Consider the following 21,705-nt stretch of genomic DNA (forward strand, 5'->3'; position numbering starts at 1 on the left):
AACACAAACTGTCAACATGCCCAGGTAACGTTACTGTTCCGACTGAGGGCAGAGTAAGTTAAAAATACACACATACTTGAGGATCTCTAATGATGATAATAATGAATAAATAATAATAATAATACCTGAAATCGCGTTAATGTCTGAATCCATTTCTGTTCGTTCATAGCGCCGCTCTGTTTGAACGGCTGACTGCGTATTTCTTCCCATGTAGACAGACCGAGGAACAGACTGACCTGCAACTCAGTACCGCCATCCGCTGTTTGGAAGTGGGTTTAAAAGAGTAGTTCACTTCCAGAATGAACATTTTCTGATAATTTACTCACCCTCAAGTCATACAAGATGCTCATGTCTTTCTTTCTTCAGTCAAACAAGAATGAAGGTATTTGAAGAAAACATTCCAGGATTTTTCACCATATAGTGGACTTTAATAGGGATCAATGAGTTAAAAGTCCAAATTGCAGTTTCAGTGCAGCTTCAAAGGACTCTACATGATCCTAGCCAAAGAATAAGGGTATTATCTAGTTAATCAATTGGTCATTTTCTAAGAAAAATACAAATTGAAATACTCCTTAACCACAAATGCTCATCTTGCACAAGCTCCACCTCACGCATGATGTAGGTGGAAGTACGACCCAGTGTTTACAAAGCGAACGTGCAAAGAAAATCAAACATCCTTTACAAAAAAGGTAAAACAAGGATGTCAGATGATTTTGAAGTTGGAGGAGATAATGAGTTTTTCACCCTACCTTACCTTTTTGAACCGAAGTACACAGATGAAGAACTAACCTTGCCTTGAGTTTTCCAATGCATGAAGATGGGCATGCGCATTGCAGAGCTACTTCAAGACAAGCATTTGTGGTTAAAAAGTATATAATTTTGTATTTTTTAAGGAAATGACAGTTAGTTTCACTAGATAAGACCCTTATTAGGCTGGGCTCATGTAGAGCCCTTTGAAGCTGCATTGAAAATGCAATTTGGTCCTTCAGCTCGTTGGAGACCATTGATATATGAGAAAATTCCTGTAAAACCTCAAAGGGGTCATCGGATGCAAAACTAACTTTTACATGTTGTTTGAACATTAATGTGTGTTGGTAGTTTGTGTACACAACCACCCTACAATGATAAAAATCCACCCAGTGGTATCTTTTTAATCTTTAAAAGTAATATCCCCTTTTTAAAAACAGGTCATTCTCAGCTTCTTGTCGTTGTGACGGCACACAGTTGATTGACATGTGCGCCTTACCTTAGACCCGCCCTCACCGAGCTGAAACAGTCCGAATACCATCGACATTGTGTCGACTCAGGTGCAGAGGAAGACTCTAATTGAGCGATTAAGGTGTTCTGCTGTTGGATGTAATAATGAACATAGCAGTAGTCATTTACTCCCGACATCTGAGCCGCTGAAGAGGCAGAGGATTAACGTTACTTTCATTTTTAAAAGGAAAGTGCCGATCCCAATCTACATATGCATCTATTTTCTTGTGCATCATTCGTGATGCAGCTTCACCCACAGCAGAAGTGATAAGGGTTTTTTATGCATCTTTGCAAATGGCCTTTCTTAATAATGTGCTTGTTGGCAAGTTTCGCCGATAAACGCAGCTAAATGCGGCTAAAGGTGGCTAAAGTAAACATTACAGCTCATAATCCCACAGCAGCGAGGTGCGGGGCGAGCAGAGCTCATTTGCATTTAAAGGGCCCATGCAATATAATAAACTGATATTTTGCAGAGCTGATTTTGACAAGGTAAAAGGATGTTTTTTACACTACTATTGAGAATTTTTAACCAAAGTATATTACAGACTTTTTATTAAGACCCTAAAGAATCATATGAACTTGTGGAAAATGGGCATCCGATGATGGGCATCCTTTTCTTTTCAGCTGAAAAAAGAAAGACAATAATATGGAGAAGATTCCTGGAATGTTTTCCTCAGAAAAACTGAAGAAAGAAAGACATGACATCTTGGATGACATGGGGGTGAGTAAATGATCAGGAAATTTTTATTCTGGAAGTGAACAACTTCTTTAATAATAAGGTTGTTTCTGTAATGCCATACTCCCCAACATATATGTTGTAATATAATGAATTAAATATTAGCATTTAGTTTGGTGGTCTTAGGACAATTTGGTGAAAATAGAGGTCATGATATTACATTTTTCCAACTTCTGTGATGAACTGTTATGTCCCACAATTGCACAAAAAGTCCAAAGTCAAAGTGAGTGATTTGTTGCATTAAGTTTTATTACTTAAAGCACACAAATATAAAATAGTTCATATGCATTGTTAAACAAAACAAGACATGAACAAAGCAAAAGCACACAAATATTTTCTTTCTGAAATATTTGAAATGCACAGAAAGAATACAGTCTTTTTTATTTAAATGATTCTTTCAATGCTTCAGACTCAGGCAGTGAGGGAAGAGAAAACAGCCTGTACATGCTGAGGCAGAATCAGATCCTGCCATGAATCAATGTGATATCAATCTGAAACAGTCCTCCCCTCAAGGCAACAGTACTGATTCTTTCTTAAAATAGTTGGAGGTAGGCGTAGCGGAGGTCGGCTGTAAAGTGATATTACTGCATCATGAAGTATAAAAATCAAACTGGTGTAGATCATTTGCTTTTCTTTAAACCTGTCCATATGTTGTGCTGATGGTTTTATCACTGAAACTGGTGTAAAATGGGAAGACTGGCTTTCATAGGGATGTTAGTGAGGTTGTACTATAAATTATGGACTTTGTCACAGTTTTTTGCAGTAGTTTTGTCCTACATCCACTGTAGCTCGTCAGAACCTCCTGACCTGTCTTTGATGTTACTGTACTCTGCTCTTTTGTGCTTTGGGGTAGAGACTGCAAATCTACAAAGTTCAACTGCAATCTTGTGCTCCAAGAAATAGAGGAATTCTAAAGTTAACTCATCTGTAATTCTAGCCACCTGTTTAGAACCTGAAATTTGAATGCCTGACATTGTTTTCACTTTAGTTTATACAAAGATAACTCACAAATACTGTACATTTCTATCAGTGCCGTGAAGAATAACAAATCTATCGTAACTGTTCCTAGATCAACATTAGCTATTTAAAACTCTAGTTTACAAACAAGGTATATAACATTATTTTAAATAAGTGTATTTCTATTTTAATGTACAAACATCTACAATTTGCAGAGTCCCAAGAAGACCTTACGAAAAAACAATCAATGTAATCTAGATACTGAAAAGAGGCACTAAGATTGATCTCAAACAGTCCTGAGTGAGTTTATAGCTACTCCACAGCCATTTACAACATCATTCCAAAGAACACTGATGAACTACAAAATGAAAAATATGTTGTGTATGTGCTGATTGGCTGATAATGTAAATGTTAATCTTTTCATTCACTTCTAACATTTTTGATTAAATAATTAAAATCTCAAAAAATGGAGTCAGCCTTTACTAGTGATGAATGAACCTTTGAAATCAACTCATGCAATCCCTAAAGTAAGAACAAATATTATTTATCTAAATAAACCACTGCAACAAAGGGTGCAGATCAGCTTTTAGGCTCAAAATCATTTGCAAAAGCTAAGATCAAAACATCTGAAAAAGAAGAAGTGCCATTTCTGGTGTTGAATTTCATTCACATGGAGAATGTGCTTTGATGCTGTTGCCGTCAGTTAGCATTGCATTATACACAGATCAAGATGATGGTGTTTCATTAGCTTGCAGTTGAGTTGTAGCCATGGCAACTTGGGTTTTGGTCAGCACAGTGATTTGATGGTCAGCTGGGTTTGGTTTACCACATCAGGTGCTGGAAGTCTTGGGTAAGTCTTGATTTTCTGCGAGGTGAAGTTTCTGTCTGGATCAACTGAATTAAGGAGATATGCACTGCTAATGTACATCTAATGTACAAGCTCTGGAGCTCTTGTTACATATAAAAATGCTGGGATGTATACTGGCATTATCCATCCATTAGGCTTCCATTAGAACACAACTGATCTTAGAATAATCTCAGCTAAGATGTTTGGAGAAACACAATCCCTGCTTTTACTAAAACTAAGACTAAATGCTTAGCTGAGAGCTGTGAGAGCGTAACACAAACCCTTTCTGGATAAACAGAAATCATGGGAAAACATCATGTAACATTTTGACAAAACATTTACTTGACCAGAATTGATTAAGCTTAAAAGATATCAAGCTTAAAGTCAATAAGCACTATTATTAGCATAAAGTGGCACTTGATCATTCACCCTCATTAATTACTCACCCTCATGTCGTTCCAAGCCCAAAAGACCTTTGTTCATCTTCTGAACACAAATTAAGGTATTTTTGATGAAATCCGAGAGCTTTCTGACCTTGCATAGACTGCAACACAACTGAAATGTTCCCAGACCCAGAAACGTAGTAAGGACATTAGTAAAACAGTCCATGTGACATCAAAAATATCTTCATTTGTGTTCCTGAAGATGAATGAAGGTCTTATGGGTTTGGAACGACATGAGGGTGAGTAATTAATGACAGAATTTTCATTTTTGGGTGAATTATTCAACTATCCAACCACTTTAGTGATTGATGTCAAAGGTAAAATGGCATATTTAAACACATACAAACCATAATATGGAAGGATACATCGAGCTGCTCAATTCTTCCAGCTAGGAAAAAGAAAAAAAAAAAACAGATGCATTCAAAAAAATCAATACAATCACTGCTGCTTTAAAAAGACCAATCTATAACTGCTGAGCTGACAGAATCAGTATAGCAACAGACTTCAAACAATGAGTTCTTTTGGAATTCAGCCTGTATGTTAACAAAAACTGAGCTGATGTGTGTTGTACAGGCTTTCGCAGTCATTAATTACTCACGCTCATGTCGTTCCAAACCTGTAAGACCTTTGTTTATCTTCAGAACACAAATTAAGATATTTCTGATGTAATCCGAGAGCTTTCTGACCCTACATAGACAGCAACGCAACTACCACGTTCAAGACCCAGAAAGGTAGTAAGGGCATTGTTAAATTGAAGAATAAAGTTGTTATTTTTGTCTTCATTGCGCATAAAAAGTATTCTCATAGCTTTGTAAAATTAAGGTTGAACGTTCTTACAACCTTTCTGGGCCTTGCATTGCTGTCTATGTCAGAAAACTGTTGGATATCATTAAAAATATCTTAATTTGTGCTCCGAAGTTGAACAAAGGTCTTACGGGTTTGGAACAACAAAGTTGAGTAATTAATGACAGAATTTTCATTTTTGGGTGAACTATCCCTTTAAGATTCGACTACATACACTCCGTTATACTGTGAACCACCCCTAATGAAATACACAAAAGCACTCTCACACTCTGATCTGCTGGGCTCTCGACTACATACCACCAAGCTGACAGCTAGAAGGGAAATACTATCAATAGTAACTGTCCAGCCCTTCACAGGCAGTTGGATTTGGATGATAATACAAGTTTCAGTCACAGGCCTGAATTCAGATACAGGGCATTATTGTGTCGAGTCCTTTAGTATCTGTGTGTAAGAGACACTCTGAGTGCTTGAATAGTGAAGAGAGAACAAGTAGACTGGTGTTTCCTATTCATTAAATCCAGATTCTGTAATACACAAGAGGCTGCCCGATTTGGGGAAAAACGCCAATCTGATCTTCTCTAATTAAGATTTTAAATAATAAATATGTTTTTTGGGGTTTGCTGTGTTTGTTTGTAGGACTGCACAATTTGGCCAAAAATACAGTGATTATACAGTTGAGGTCAAAAGATTACAAAATGTTTTACCAAATTTTACCAAAATAACAGGGTTAATACAAAATGTGTGTTATTTTTTATTTAGTACTGACCTGAATAAAATATTTCACATAAATAATGTTTGCATATAGTCCACAAGAGAAAATAATAGTTGAATTTATAAAAATGTTCAAAACTTTACACTTGATTCTTAATACTATGTTGTTACCTGAATGACTGCCTGCTGTTTTTCAGGTTCAGAATCCTATTTTTAAGAGTGCAGGTCAGTAATAAATAGAAAAAAATGCATTTTGTATGGTCCCTCTTATTTTGGTAAAATAATTAACATTGTGCAGATTCTGCAAGGTGTTTGTAAACTTTTGACCTCAACTGTATATCACAATTCAGTTTTAGCTTCACAAGATTCTAGCAGACTAAAAAACATCTTACATTAGAAAGCAAGTGTTCTAGATTGCGGTCCGAGGCGTTTTTTCTCTGGTCTTCGGACAGCTCCTCCACATGACTGTCCAGACTGAAATGCAGCCGGGCCAGACGTTCCTGCATCTCCCTGACATGCTCCAGTTGCTCAAAGGAGCACACCTTACCTGCAAACACATGGAAAGTGAGACAGTACCTAAACTTACTAGACTAAACAAAGGGTGTTACTAAACTTACTAGACTAAAGGGTGACACCCATACACACCTTTGCATTCCTTGAAAATGTCTCAACAATTATATGAATAAAACCCTAGCACATACCAAAAGCCTGTAGTTTTCCAGAGTGAAAGTCATTGAGTAGGTTGAGCAGTCCTCCCTCCATCTCTCTCACATCAGAGACGTCGGTGAGGAATGAGTGCTGGAGTGGTGAGGAGGACTGGGAGACACGACTGGGTCCAGCAGGCTGAGGAGCTCTGGGTTTCTCTCTGTGAGGCCTACAAAAGGAACCAGAATCACTGTTAGACTCTATTATGTGGCACAATTTGGAAACAGCACTCAAACCCATTTTAGCATCTATGATCGATAATGACACACAAACCTTGTGTTTTTGGGGGGAACCACAGGAACGGCGAGAGCTTCCTTAGACGGACCCATTGCCCCCACAGATCTCTTGTACTTGCCCCTGGGTTTGGGGGAGGGGGGCTGGGGTAAACCCAGTGAGAATGTGGCGCTTTTACTCGCTGGGAGAACAGAGAGCTTTCGAGGGTTGATTGGTGGAGGAGGGGGCTGAGGAAGGGACACTTTGGGACTCCTTTTCTTCCTCTTGTCTTCCATGAGGGCAGTGGCACTTTCTAAGACAGACAAGAGCTCTTAGCTACTGATCCTAAACTATACAGTGTGTGATTTCTTCCAAAACGCACAACATGAAATGGCAAAAATATTGTTATATTAAACTAGCATTATTTAAACACTGCAATTATTGCAAAGCAATCTACTTTAATCTGAAAAGTTTAGGCTCTTTCTGCATTGGCTGTGGTGGGAAGGCAACCATAGCATAACATAATAATAAGGGCCCCTACAGAGACAAATTAAATAATGTATAATAATAAATAATTGACAAAAAATAATCAGTCCAACAGCCCTGTTAGTAGCACTTCACTCAAGTCAATTTCATCTTTGTAGCGAACAGATTTCAATCATTATAGCAGGTCAGTGAGAGCCAGTGCTAAATATTCACAAAATAGGCCGCAATTATTAATATCTGACCTTGAGCTGCTAACAGATGGAATGGAAAATTCAATATTTTGTGTGACTGCGTGAAGCCATGTTAACAATATCAAGGAAAACATGCTTCACGTAACTGGCAAATGTACCAAGACATGCCTTCTTATTATTTTATCTAAAATGGCTTGATTTTAAACTTCACTAAACTTGGTGGATAAGACTTTGGATAAAGTGGATAAAGTAAGGCTTTCTGTCATTTTCTGGTTTATTTACTCTCCAATTCAGTTTCTCACACAGTGTAAAAAGATCCTACGTTATCAAGCTGTGCTCCAGGACTGAAATATTTTTAGATGCTTTAGATCTCTCTGGGACTCTCGGGTACCTACTGTCCATCCGCCAGGGATACAATGATATATGTCTACCATCAGTTTTTTTTAATAGCAAAAAACATAGAAAACATCTAAAATACAAAGTATTGTTCCACAGATTTTATATGTATGCAAATGTGTAATATCCAATATACACGTCTCTAGTAATTTTGCAGTTAAATCTCATATTGTACTCTCCCCAAATTTGTCTGAAACACAGTATTTTATAATTTAAATGAATTCTTCCTTGTAAATATATATTTTTTTCAATTTAATTAAAACGTTTTCAGCATTAAATCAAAAACAATTACAATTTTACCAATATTTCAAGCGTGATTTATGAGATTTGTATTTTGAATCTTGTACTTTTCATTGTAAAAGGTAAAAAGTGGATCATACTGATTCCAAACTTAAGCATTCATTAGTCTGAATATACATTGAACCAAAAATCATCATAAGATCTTAGTTGATAATTCAGTATACTTTATTTACAAAACATCCCTGCCCGGTTTCACAGACAGGGCTTAGACTAAACCAGGATTAGGCCATAGTTCAATTAGGACATTTAAGTAATTTTTATAAATGTGCTTAGAAAAAAAAAAAACATTACTGGTGTGCATCTTGAGACAAAACAAAGGCACTGGTATATTTTAAGATCAATCCGTGCAAGTTTCTTTCAGCTGAAACAGCTCAGACTTACATTTTAGTCTAGGACTAGGCTTAAGCCCTGTCTGTGAAACCGGAGGCCCATGTTTTGGTAGTGAGAGAGTGACAGAATATTTCCTGATCATAAATGTAGGGGTGTAGTTAAAATCAGTCTCAGCCATTGGACCAAAATATACCCTGTTTCGGTAGTGACATGAAAATGCACAGCCTTTTTTGTTTTACATAAAGTTTCATAATTTACAAAGAAAATGTCAAATACATTTTTCGCAAAAAATATTTCAAAATTATTCTCATAAATTGAAATTTAGGGGTTAGGGTTTGGGACAGCCACATCCAAATTGCAAGTAGACACTAAATCAGTGGTTCTCAATCCTGGTCCTGGAGGACCCTTGCTCTGCACATTTTGCATGTCTCTCTTATTTAACACACCTGATTGAGATCTTCAGCTTGTTAGTTCAGTTCATGGATCTCTCTCCTAATAAACTGATGATCTCAATCAGGTGTGTTAAATAATGTTAAATAACTAAATGATGATTTGATGTATATTAAGCTTACTAATGTTTTAAATATTATTGTGGGCTTCAATAGATAATAAAAGGATCTAGAATACTTTAATGCTTTTTATTTTTTTGGTTGTGGGACAGAAGTTTGCACCAGTTCTGTAGAATGGCCCATATACTTTGTTAGAGTGGTGTACTTTGTACACCAAAATTCAATATTTTTTTCTAAGAAACTACAGCTAAAAGGATGTAGGGCCTTGCTGTAAGTAGCCTATATCACTGACATTTCTGAAAAGCAAAGCAAAGGGCCTTGCTGTAAGTATATCACTGACATTTCTGAAAATTTAAATAAGACATTTTCAACTGTATTATATGTTGGGGAAAAAACTATTAATTTTCAAATTAATTTTCAAGCAAATGTTTCTGCCCACCCATAACTCTATATCAATGGTAGATGCATAATATAAAATACTTATATACACCTGTATATAATAAATGCACATGTGCATCGTAGATATATAGCCATTTCCTGTGTTCATTTCCAGTGAGCACTAAGCAATCCCAGTCAATTATGGTGCTTTTAGATAACCATCCTCAAAATCACAATTTTAATTAACACACTTCATGTACGAAATTAAATACGAACATTGCATCTCCTTGCATTATTATTTCATACTAGACTATTTATTTTTCGTTGCAGTTGTAGAATCTTAGAATCAGCGCATGACTTGATGTGTTTATCAAGGCAAGATCTAATGCATTTTTCATTTGAAGAAGAGGCTTTACATTGAATGGAAGGGATTTGCACAGGATGCCCCATGAGGCACAATGCGCACATCGTCATATAGCTGAACAAAACGATTTACTTACCGGCTGGCGGACAAGGATGAGGCTCTTCGAGCTTTCCAAAGCAAATTTAAGGCGCCCGTGTTGGATTTTCCATTCCAATAACTCGAGATTTATACGCGGTTCGTTTTAACAGCAGATGCCAAGTGCGTGCCGTTTCCAGCGTGAGCTCTCCTACTTCCCGACCGCGATTCTGCCACTGGTACTATGGTGAAGCCTGGTTATTAATAATAACAAGACATGCTTTTGCTATTGGACGGCATTAAAGAAGCGTCCAAATGATCTAATTAATATTCAACAGCCAAGCCTCAGCAATGGCTACGCTTCTAAGCAACGTCAACATAACAATATTAATATTCAATGAGCTGAACCTTCGCCATACTAGTCACAAAGAAGCGAGCTGAGCTCCAGTTTAAAGAGCTTCACACTAATTATTAATACGGCTTCAACACAGCTGGCTATTTATATATCGGCTTTTAATAAGCCATTGTGTACCACAAAACGAAATGGCTCTGTAAATATCTCTATTCATTATAGTCCGTTGACCGATATTTATATCTTTGTGACATGTTTGTCGCCATCTAGAGGCATATGGTACAGTAACAGACTAAATAATAAACCTAAGAAATATTAAGATGATAAAACTAGTGTTTACTTTCTTTTTAAATCTATTTAGCATCTATTTGTAATATAGGGGGCGGGACGGTTCGGATTGTAGAGAGAATTTGACTGGACAAAGTTTGATGGAGCAAGGTGATGTCATCAAAATCACTGATCCATCCAAAAGTTTTGAATGCTTATCTCTTCTAGTTCTAAACACAAATTTTGTCATTGTTTGGAGCACACTAGCTTATAGGTAACTTTAAGGCTACCATTCATATTAAAAGACAAAAAACATAAATTTAGATTTCACGTGGACTTCAAAAGAAAATTTCAGAGAAGCAGAGATAGTACAAAAATATGTTTCCTTTTTATTTCATGGCAACTCAGAACATAAGACAGAAATGCACTTGTAGAAAAAATAAACTGCTCTCATGCATGTTTTCTGCTCATCTGTGATGACCGACAATAATTTATCCTCGTCTAACTGACTTTCTGATTGGAGGCACTAGCTGAATACGAATATGCTTTTCCCAGAACTATTCTGTCTCTGAGCAGTTTGAAAAAGGCATAATAATTACTGAATAATATTAGAGCTAATGATATCGTCTGATGCCATTTCTCTGAACACATCAGTGAATATAGCTGGTAGAATATCATTGCACCTTCCAGGATTATAAGAATGTTTAATATTCGAAGAGGTTTGTTGAAGAAAAACTGTTAAAAGAGAGGAAGAGAAAAACGGGACAGTGGTTATTGCAGTATCATTCCCATGAATTAATTCTTTAATGTTTCTAAAACATTTCAAATTCAAATTTGCTCCACAAAACAACACAAAACTTTCTGTTTTAGAGTTTGTCTACAGCTGATACTTACATAGAAACGATAATGTGAAACGTCTGAGGGAACTGCTACGTTATAATGTCCCATGGCCTTATAAACATTTTTACTGTGTTTGACCAAAACTCCTTGTGGCCACATGTACTCTTCTGTCCATCTGTGAGAAAAAAGAAATATATATTACACCTTACAAAAAAAAAGAACTTCTACAAAAACACTCTACATAAAAACAAAGCAGTTAAACAAAATTCATGCAGACTATTACATGCAAAAAAAAAAAAAAAAAGTGTATACAGGTGCTGGTCATATAATTAGAATATCTTCAAAAAGTTGATTTCACTAATTCCATTCAAGAAGGGAAACTTGTATAATGTATACATTCATTCCACACAGACTGATATATTTCAAGTGTTTATTTCTTTTAATTTTGATGATTATAACTGACAACTAATGAAAACCCCAATTCAGTATCTCAGAAAATTAGAATATTGTGAAAAGGTTCAGTATTGAAGACACCTGGTGCCACACTCTAATCAGCTAATTAACTCAAAACACCTGCAAAGGCCTTTAAATGGTCTCTCAGTCTAGTTCTGCAGGCTGCTAATTTGACAGTTGTCCAAAAGACGACCATTGACACCTTGCACAAGGAGGGCAAGACACACAGGGTCATTGTAAAATGCTGGCTGTTCACAGAGCTCTGTGTCCACAGAATCCACGTTGCTTGAGGTCCAATGTGAAGTTTCCACAGTCAGTCATGGTTTGGGGAGCCATGTCATCTGCTGGTGTTGGTCCACTGTGTTTTCTGAGGTTTAAGATCAACGCAGCTGTATACCAGGACGTTTTAGAGCACTTCATGCTTCCTGCTGCTGACCAACTATGGAGATGCAGATTTCATTTTCCAACAGGACTTGGCACCTGCACACAGTGCCAAAGCTACCAGTACCTGGTTTAAGGACCATGGTATCCCTGTTCTTAATTGGCCAGCAAACTCGCCTGACCTTAACCCCATAGAAATCTATTGTGTATTGTGAAGAGGAAGATGCGATATGCAAGACCCAACAATGCAGAAGAGCTGAAAGCCACTATCAAAGCGACCTGGGCTCTCACAACACCTGAGCAGTGCCACAGACTGATCGACTCCATGCCACGCCGCATTGCTGCAGTAATTCAGGCAAAAGGAGCCCCAACTAAGTATTGAGTGCTGTACATGCTCATACTTTTCAGTTGGCCAAGATTTCTAAAAATCCTTTCTTTGTATTGGCCTTAAGTAATATTCTAATTTTCTGAGATACTGAATTGGGGTTTTCATTAGTTGTCAGTTATAATTATCAAAATGAAAAGAAATAAACACTTGAAATATATCAGTCTGTGTGGAATGAATGTATAAATTATACAAGTTCCACTTCTTGAATGGAATTAGTGAAATCAACTTTTTGAAGATACTAACTCTAATTATATGACCAGCACCTGTATATATGGCAAGCGGCAACCTCCCGCTCTCTCTATTGAAACCAACACGGAGGTGACTTAAACTGCAATTCATCGACTGGCTGCAAAAGGGAGTCAGTCCCATTGACTCCCAATGTTAAAATGCCCAACTTTACAACAGAAAAAAGTATGTTTACAGCCTGGTTCAAAAAATGGCTTTGGTCTATATAGCTAGTTTTGCCCTTCATGTCAACTGTGAGGGGGTGAATATTTTTATAACTCATCTGTCTAAGTTATATTAAGCCTTAAAGTTCAGCATAATTAAGGGCGTGGTCACTTGAGTGACAGGTGGATTGCCGCTGCTGTCACCACTATCGTGCTAGGCGACGTCCTGCCTTTTTGCCGATTTTTGATTATCCGGGAGTGACGCGCGGTGACGCGATTCCAAGATGGCGACGGCCGAATCCCGCCCACTATGAGCTTCAAAATAGCGCTTCAGAATCCTACGGCTGACGTCATGGATACTACGTCCATATTTTTTACAGTCTATGATATATGGTCAAACAAAAATCATGCTTAAAAATGGCTTGGCTTTCAAATTCATTTAATGTGCCATAAATAAATTTGTTGTTGACGGCAACACCCAAGATGAAATGATCGTGTTGAAACATGCAACACAATGCAGGTATTCTTTTAAGGCTCAGAGCACATCAGACTGAACAAGAACTGAAGAATTTAAATTAGGCTCTTTTGTAAATGCATTTGGAATCATTCACCACCTGCGATACTTGCATTTTAGCACTGAAAATAATATTAAGCAAAACACACCAAAAAAACAAACACAATCTAAATGTATGTCATTTCAATGCCCCCAGGTCAGACGTACATGTGTTGGAGGACGTTTGAGCAGAGGGAAGGGTCCACCTTCTGCCAGCAGCCCAGGTGAGCAGCAGCTTTGTGGAGCAGGTCACAGTAGCGGGGAGGTAACAGGTGGCGCATCAGAATGACAGAAGTACTGACAGATACCAGGATGAACAGCTCACAGGACCAGCGTTTATCTACATATTGTGTGCTCTATAAACATTAACAAAGAAAAAGATTAAGATTAAGAAAGAGTCATGTGCATGAATGTAAACAATTCACTCAAATATCCAGGTCTAAGACAAAATGTTATAACACAGCAGCACACATATGTAATATATAAGCATTTCTTTAAATATTGCAATGCTTGTTTTTGATGCACATTACTGGTCAAAACTTTTTAAAATTAGTTAAAGAGATCACCCAAAAATAAAAATACTGTCATTAATTACTCACCCTCATGTTGTTGCAAACCATTAAGTTTGTTTATCTTCAGAACACAAATTAAGATATTTTTGATAAAATCTTATGCTGATGATACACTGGGCAACTTTTTGAGCAATTTTATCGGGCAACTTTTTTTGAGCAATGTTGCTTGGGCACTTTCTCATTGAGAATGGGTAAAACATTCCTATCTGGAAAATTTAGATCTGTTGTGGGCTCTGTATCACACCTGGCTGCCTGTTTACGGCAACATTTGCCAAAGTTGCCCAGCAACATTGCTCAAAAAGTTGCCCAGTGTATCATCAGCATAAGAGCTTTCGGACCCTACATAGACAGAAATGAAAATGTTCAAGGCCCAGAAAAGTAGTAAGCACATCGACAGAATAGTCCTTGTGACGTCAGTGGTTCAACCGTAATGTTTTAAAGAGACAAGAATATGTTTTGTGCACAAAGGAAACAAAAATAACGACTTTATTCCACAATATCTTCGCATGTTCACAAGAGTACAATGACACACGTGTTGCTGTCTACTATCAAAAATATCTTAATTTGTGTTGCGAAGATGAAGAAAGGTCTTACAAGTTTGGAACAACATGAGAGTGAGTAATTAATGACAGAATTTTTATTTTTGGGTGAACTGTTTCTTTAAAGGACTTTCTTACCCTGCATAGGCAGCAATGTAATTACCACATTCTAGGCCCAGAAAGGTAGTAAGTACACTGTTAAAATAGTCCATGTAACACCGGTGGTTCAACCGTAATGTTATGAAGACACAAGAATACTTTTTGTGCACAAAGAAAACAAAAATAATGACTTTATTCAACAATTTGTCAATTTCGTGAACGAGAAGAAACTGTTCAATAAAGTTATTTTTGGTAGTTGCATTGCTGTCTGTGCAGGGTAAGAAAGCTCTCAGATTTAATCAAAAATATCTTACATTTTCAGAAGATGAACAAAGGTCTTACAGGTTTGGAGCGACATGAGGGTGAGTACTTAAGGACAGTGTTTTAATTTTTGGGTGGACTACCCCTTTAACATACAACAAACTATCACACAAACTCCATCTAGAGAAATTTCAACAAAACTCATGATGCTAAAACCAAAGTTTTGCATTGAGGGCAGATAAAAAGCCATAACAATAATATCTGGAAAAATTATTTGCATGTGTTGGTTTAAACACCAAGAATGATTTTTGCCTAAAGCCAATCTGATCTGAATTTCCCAACTCATGCATCACTTGTTCCTCATCGACCAAACCCGTTCTCTCAGTCCAAACGCTGTATGTCTGTTCATGCACAAAAAAAGACCACCTGTTGATGAACTCACCTTGACGAACCAGACAGGTACGAATGCTACGTAGTAGGCACTAAGCATAGAGCTAACCAACACCTCCTTCATCCTCCAGTTGAAGTCCATCTTCAGGTACTCCACTTCTTTGCGGATGAGGTCAGGAGAGAGACAGCAGGCGTGGGTGGGCATGGGCTGAACACTGTACAGCTGACTCGTGTGCTGTTTCCATGTTTCCTTCAGGACGGACAGATAGTCTCGTCCCCCACGGCCCAAAGCAGCCCCGCTCACCTCTTTAGAACTCATGCTGCCTAATGGGGACATGGATCCAGCCCTTCGGAAGTCACAGCTGAGTCGGAAGAAAGGGATGTACATTCCAAACCTGAGACGGAAACATAGATGAGCATGTTGAAATATTATAATACATTTAAATTAGAAATGTTGTAAAATAGATATTTTTGACTGTAAACACACTGCAATATGTATGTTGATTAGTGAACCTACAATGTAAGCAACCTAACAATGTCTAGTAATGAGTTCAAACATGCTAGTAATCAGCAAGAACAATCTAACAGCAACTAGCAACCAGTCAGAACACCTTAGCAACACCTAGAAAATTCCCAAAATACCTAGGGCCCTGTGATTCACAGAATTTGACATTTTGGATGAATAAGTCAAAAGTAGGTCAGTAGACTTAGAAAAAGGCAATTTGGACTAGTGTTTGTGAATATTAAGCTGCAAAAAGGCTATTTAAATATGAATCCTGCATGTTCTGTGTGTCTCTGTTTGAATGAATGGTGCACACAGTTTTATTCACTAAACACATCATACATGTACACATTAATATAATTTATGTGTCTTCACAGCTACCCGTCAAAATAAAAGTGTGGTTTAACTTGAAGAAATTGTGCCATAAATATATTACTCAATGTAGTGGTAATACTACTACTACTAACTACAACTAATATTATTATTAAAACATTATCTTTTTAAAGAATATTATTACAGATTATCACCAGAAAAATTATTTACCAGAATTTATTTACCAAAAAAGGTAAAATGCACAACACAGTATTGCAAGTTATATAAATATATAAACATACATGCAAAGCCCTCCAAAAGTTTGTAAAACACCCCTGGCAAAATGTGGTTTTGGACGATAGCATAGTGTGAATCATCTTTGGGCAATCAGGAGGCTTGGAGTAATATATCAAGTCAATGTCTGAATAAACTGACAGCTCGGATGTCCAGATTACGCAGAGCTGTAATAGCTGCTAATGGTGGATATTTTGATGAATCCATTTTTTTTTTTTTAATTGTATAAACCGTTTATGTAATAAAATATGCTTTCGTAGTTTGTGTTGTCCCTAATCAGTGCAAAATTATCACAAATTAAAAAAGGATTCATGCCAATATTGTTCAAAACTCTACCTTTCTAGAGCATTTCCAAACTTTTGGAGGGCAGTGTATATATAAAAGGTATTTTCAAAATACCTTCAAATAGGTATTTTTTGGAATAGCTTAAATAAATTGCTGTAAAACTGTGTAGGTTTCATGATTTCATTTAATTAGACATGCTTTTTGATTTTTTTTTTTTTTATACTTGACCATTAAAACAGGTATGTACAAAAATGTAAATGGAAAAATGAAATTCCGAAAAATTTAAACAGAAAAAAATACAGAATTTGTAAAAGAAATAACACAAATTTCTTTGGGCCCTAAATACTCTAGATTTTACTACCAGGTAGTAAACTGTAGTAACATCTAAAAACCAGTCAAATATCAAAGGGAACAGCTCAAATATCACTCCATCTATAGATCTGTCATCTCACAATTCATGCATCATATATATCTATCTATAGATCTATGTATCTGTCTATAGATTTATTCATCCATCGATCTCTGTCTCTCTCTCTCTCTCTCTCTATCAGAATGTGTTGTAAATTTTTGTAAAGCAACAACACTAAAAATAACATAAATATACCATAATATCACAATAATATTATATTATAAACATAATCATAAAAAAGATGAAAGCAGTACAGGTGCAGTCACATTAGTAAAATTTCCTCGGCAAAAAATGTCCATTATTCACAGCTCACACAGAAGTCACTTTTAAACCAACCAGTCTTCTGTTAGCCAACATGGCAAATTTATGAGACCAACTTGAACCTGATGCAAAATCTTTCACCTTCCTAAGAAATTCAAGATCACATGGATTCCTATTGAAATTACTGGATTTCTCCCAAGAAATGTGACAAAACAATGGTAAATGTGACAGCACCTGAAAACACTAGTATCAACAGCAGTGGATCTGTAGATCAATACTCACGGATAGCAGAGGAAGAGCAGGCTGAGTACGGAATACGTCTTGAAGAGATAAATAAGTGAACGACACAGACTCCATCCCGCAAGAGTCAGGACTGCAAAACGAGCCGTCACCAGGAAGACAGAGTGCGGGAAGGACAACTTCCCACTTTGTGATGCCTTCAAGCAAAGAAAGAAGAAGAAAAGAATGAAGAAAGAACTCAATCATTTTTTAAAGCTATTAAATGGCACGAAGAGCTAGGAGATAAGACACATTACCTCTTTTACAATGGCAGCAATTAGTCTGCGTGCCAGCACTATGATGGTGAACACCAACATATTATAATCAATGAGGTGGAAGTTCTGCAGAGACAAAAGAAATTCATTTTGTGAATGAATTAACATTGAACGCTTCTGTGAAGTTTAATTTAAGACTTGCGACATGTAACTCACCAGGGAGGTGTGTGAAGGAGGGTGCGAGGGGGGGTACCACCACACTGTTTTGTAGATGTTGATGTAATGAACGAACAGAGCTGTAAGATGGCACACAAACAGGTGGAGCTCAAACAGGACGTTCCGGTCCACAGAGAGTTCCGGAATCTTACAGTGCTTCAGTGGAACCACCGTCTGAGTGGCCAACGGAGGGCTGGACATTCCCGTCCCGGATCCATTCCTGATGACCGAACAGATCATCATATCAAGATTGGAAGAGTGTGTTACCACGGCAACAGAACATTAGTTTATTATGTGTACCATTACGCTCAAATGTGCTCTCACCTGGTTCGTGACCTCACACCTGTCACGGGTGAGCTGGTGGAATGGTTACCATTGCCAACAGAACCAGTCTCACTGCTCAGCGGAGAACGACAATATGTCGTTCTATTCGCTCCTCTTCTTCCTCCGGCCATTCCAGATCCACTCTTCCCCCTCTCAATTTTTTCACACTTCTAGTTGGTTACACTATACAGGTAAACAAATAAAAGACACACTATAAGACAGTGTCATGACCAAAAAAAAAAGATCTGATGTATACTAGGGGTGTGACACTTGTCATGTTTGGTTTGATTAAAACGAATTCTGGTGCGATTGCTCTGTTAGTGCGGCTCATTTAAGTAAGTGTGAACCCTGGTGCGCACCTAACAAGCGGACAGAGATTGCGATAAAGATGGCTCTCGGTCCACTTCCAAACAAACTCTGGTGCGATTTGACTGAAATATGAATGCAACACGGACCAAATGCTTTTAAACAAACCAAAAACAGGAAGTAATGACAAACTGTGATGTTATGCAACATGATTTCAGGAAGGGAACACATGGTGTATCCAAAATGAGCAGAGGGCAAATGTGGAACAACAAGTAGGTAAAGTTCCTTTTATGAGCTCTTTGTGAGTTTTTATAGGTGGACATTGGTTATACAGGTGGTGAAAATAAAATTATATACACACACAACAATGAGCATGCTTAGTCCAGCATACGGCATTAGGTGTTGTCGTTTTCCTTTTGTTTGGAGTGTTAGATGAGTTCCGTCACAAAATATACATCATTCAGCCCAACCAATTGCATCACTATGCCTTTAGCTTTGGTAAAAATGCCAGTGTGAACGCTAAGCGGACCAGGACCAAATGTATCATTTTCCTTTTTGGTCCGAACCAGATGAACCAAACTACAAGTGTGAACATACACTAAATCACTGTTTATGGAGGTCTTTGTATTAAAGGGTGACATATCATGAAAATCTGACTTTTTCCATGTTTAAGTGCTATAATCGGGTCCCCAGTGCATCTGCCAACCCAGAAAACTTGAAAAAGAACAACCTAGTAAGTTTGTTTTGGTAAGCCTTTTTCTGCAAGCATGTGAAAAAACAAGAATGTTTAGAGTCTCTGCCTCAGAGAACATAAACACATAAACTTGTGTTTATTTGACAATTTAAGCACAATAAGACATGAAAGAAAACTTAGTTTAGTACTCACATGCCACATGACAGCCGCTTTCTGTGTGCATGCTTTAGATGTGTGTTTAGAAAACCATATATCAGAAGTTTAAACTATTATGGTTTAAATATGATTTCAGCGTGATAGATGTGATAATCAAAACCAAACAGTTTTTTGGCAGAGTATCTGAGTATAAGCTGTTTCTACTTCCACTCAAACTAGAGATTTTCAAAATGATATAAAAAATTCTCTTTTGTAACATTGTAAATGTATTTACTAACACTTTTAATTTATTTAATGCATCCTTAATAAATGAACATACATAAAAAAAAATTTGACTTTCATGACTATACTTAGTGTATGCTTCTATCAGGATGTTTATTACCAGATATTATCAGTCAATCTCCTCATTGTTTTATTATACAAGAACATATAGGCAAAGTTCATCTTTGAAGTTCTAACATGTTTTTTAATGTCAATTCCTCAGTTATTTAATGCTTATTACAGATACATTATTCTACATCTTTGTTTACTGTTAATCCTCACAGGTTGTTCAGAAGCTCAGAATGTTTGCAATAGCTATTACCATACTTATCTTGCCATTTCTGCAGAATTAAGGATGAATGCTGTCTGTGCACAGCATGCAAACTGTCCTAATGGATAGAATATGTGGACAACAAACTACATTCGACAAAGTAAAAATGCAAAAAGCATTTTTTTTTAATTGGAGGTGGGGTATTAAACACATATCTAATGAGATAATATGATAATAGTAGCCTAGAATCTAGTCGCGCCCCTAGCGGCAGCAAATTACATTTGCTTCCAAGGGCAGTCTAGTTACTCTCAATTCACTTAAAGGGGCTAGATGTTACTTTCTGAAATTTAAACTCACGACTGACACCTGTGGCCAAAAAACGGAACTGCTTTTCCTGTCTGCTCGCTCTCGCAGCACGCGCTCGTACGTACACACTTCACAAGTCATCCGCTGCAAAAAAGTCAACATTATGTTTATAGAGGTAAGAACAGTCAAATACATACATTGTTTGAGAAACTAAGTTTGTTTGCAATATATATGACTAGCGGTGGTGGCAGAGTGATCTGAAACGTTTAACATGAACGCGCTTGATGTCACATCCGCAGACAGCGCGCGAAAAATCCGACCCGACAGTAAATAGGAAAAATAGGATACAGGCTTATAGGTGCACCCACTGTGAGCTGACAAGGTGTCAGTATGCTCATCAGGAGATGTTTGAGTCATAAATGGTCAAATAAAAAAGCTATTGTTACGTTTATTTTGGGGAAAAAAGTTACATATAGCCCATTTAAGATTTCGAAAAATCCAAGATGGACCGGGCCAATCACGAGTCGGTGGGCGGGCTTAACATGATGACGACTGACCTGCGACCATAAATTCCGTCAGACATTCTCTGGTTCCGTGAATTACGCGTGAAAAACTGAACAGTATTTATATCATTTTTTACCTTTGATAAACAGCCACGTCCATCTGTCCTGGGGTCCATTCTTCGTACCTTGCTTACTACATCCAAGATCAAATCATCGTGCTAACTATGAGCTCGCTATTCCGGTTCTCCGAACACACCTGTTGTTGATGATTAGTATAGCTGGATGAAGTCATTTGAGATCACTGGGGGCCTGTCCACACGGAGACGCGGTTTGCTGTATACGTATAAATTTTTTATCGTATTGGCGTTTCATCCACACGGATCCGGCGTTTTAGGAGACTGAATCCGCTAATTTTTTGAAACCGGGTCCCAAAGTGGATAAATCTGAAAACGACACCCTCGCGGTTTCGTGTGTACAGCCAATACGTATATTTTGTGAAACGATGATGTCATCACATCACGTGTCGGCTGCGTCACACGTAACAGCAACAACAATAATGGCGGACTACATGATTGTGTTCGTGTTGCTACTAAGCCTACTAGCTTTATTACAGCAAAATATATTGCTTCTATGCAACTGTTATGAGCAACAAGCGATAATGTTCGCATCTTCGTCTTCTTCTTCTTAGTTTGTATACAGCGCGCAAGGTTATGCGCATGCTCAAAGTCTTCTATATATATATATATATTTTTATATACACTACCGTTCAAAAGTTTGGGGTCAGTAAGACTTGTAATAGTCTTTAAAGAAGTCTCTTATGCTCATCAAGGCTGCACACAGAAAAAAACAGTAATATTGCAAAATGTTTTTACAATATAAAATAATGTTTTTTTTTTTAAACATACTTTAAAACAGAATTTATTCC

The 21,705-nt window shown here is 37.2% G+C and overlaps 3 protein-coding genes across 3 annotated transcripts in view; all 3 read right to left on the reverse strand.

Annotated features, from left to right (window-relative positions):
- iqcc (IQ motif containing C) overlaps positions 1 to 831 on the reverse strand; it is a 2,783-nt gene extending 1,952 nt beyond the window's left edge. The window contains exon 1 of the mRNA XM_073834608.1: positions 790 to 831. Coding sequence (XP_073690709.1) covers positions 790 to 831 — 42 coding nt within the window. The remainder of the gene's footprint in view (positions 1 to 789) is intronic.
- A 1,428-nt stretch (positions 832 to 2,259) lies between these two features.
- On the reverse strand, positions 2,260 to 9,916 carry ccdc28b (coiled-coil domain containing 28B). The gene is made up of 6 exons (XM_073833815.1): positions 9,764 to 9,916; positions 6,734 to 6,986; positions 6,457 to 6,629; positions 6,148 to 6,302; positions 4,606 to 4,628; positions 2,260 to 3,835 (listed from the first exon to the last, which is right to left on the reverse strand). Exons 2-6 carry the CDS (start codon positions 6,967 to 6,969, stop codon positions 3,781 to 3,783), a joined length of 642 nt encoding a protein of 213 aa, XP_073689916.1. The 5' UTR covers positions 6,970 to 6,986; positions 9,764 to 9,916; the 3' UTR covers positions 2,260 to 3,780.
- Positions 9,917 to 10,687: 771 nt separating this feature from the next.
- Positions 10,688 to 21,705, reverse strand: part of tmem39b (transmembrane protein 39B) — a 16,839-nt gene continuing 5,821 nt past the window's right edge. The window contains exons 2-9 of the mRNA XM_073833807.1: positions 18,284 to 18,466; positions 17,960 to 18,179; positions 17,786 to 17,869; positions 17,532 to 17,686; positions 15,239 to 15,581; positions 13,494 to 13,681; positions 11,216 to 11,336; positions 10,688 to 11,056 (exon numbers count right to left, since the gene is read on the reverse strand). Of these exons, the coding sequence (XP_073689908.1) occupies positions 10,823 to 11,056; positions 11,216 to 11,336; positions 13,494 to 13,681; positions 15,239 to 15,581; positions 17,532 to 17,686; positions 17,786 to 17,869; positions 17,960 to 18,179; positions 18,284 to 18,414 (1,476 nt within the window). The 5' untranslated portion in view covers positions 18,415 to 18,466 and the 3' untranslated portion in view covers positions 10,688 to 10,822. The remainder of the gene's footprint in view (positions 11,057 to 11,215; positions 11,337 to 13,493; positions 13,682 to 15,238; positions 15,582 to 17,531; positions 17,687 to 17,785; positions 17,870 to 17,959; positions 18,180 to 18,283; positions 18,467 to 21,705) is intronic.

The sequence above is a fragment of the Garra rufa genome, chromosome 2 (assembly GCF_049309525.1).
Source record: "Garra rufa chromosome 2, GarRuf1.0, whole genome shotgun sequence".
Classification (NCBI taxonomy): domain Eukaryota; kingdom Metazoa; phylum Chordata; class Actinopteri; order Cypriniformes; family Cyprinidae; genus Garra; species Garra rufa.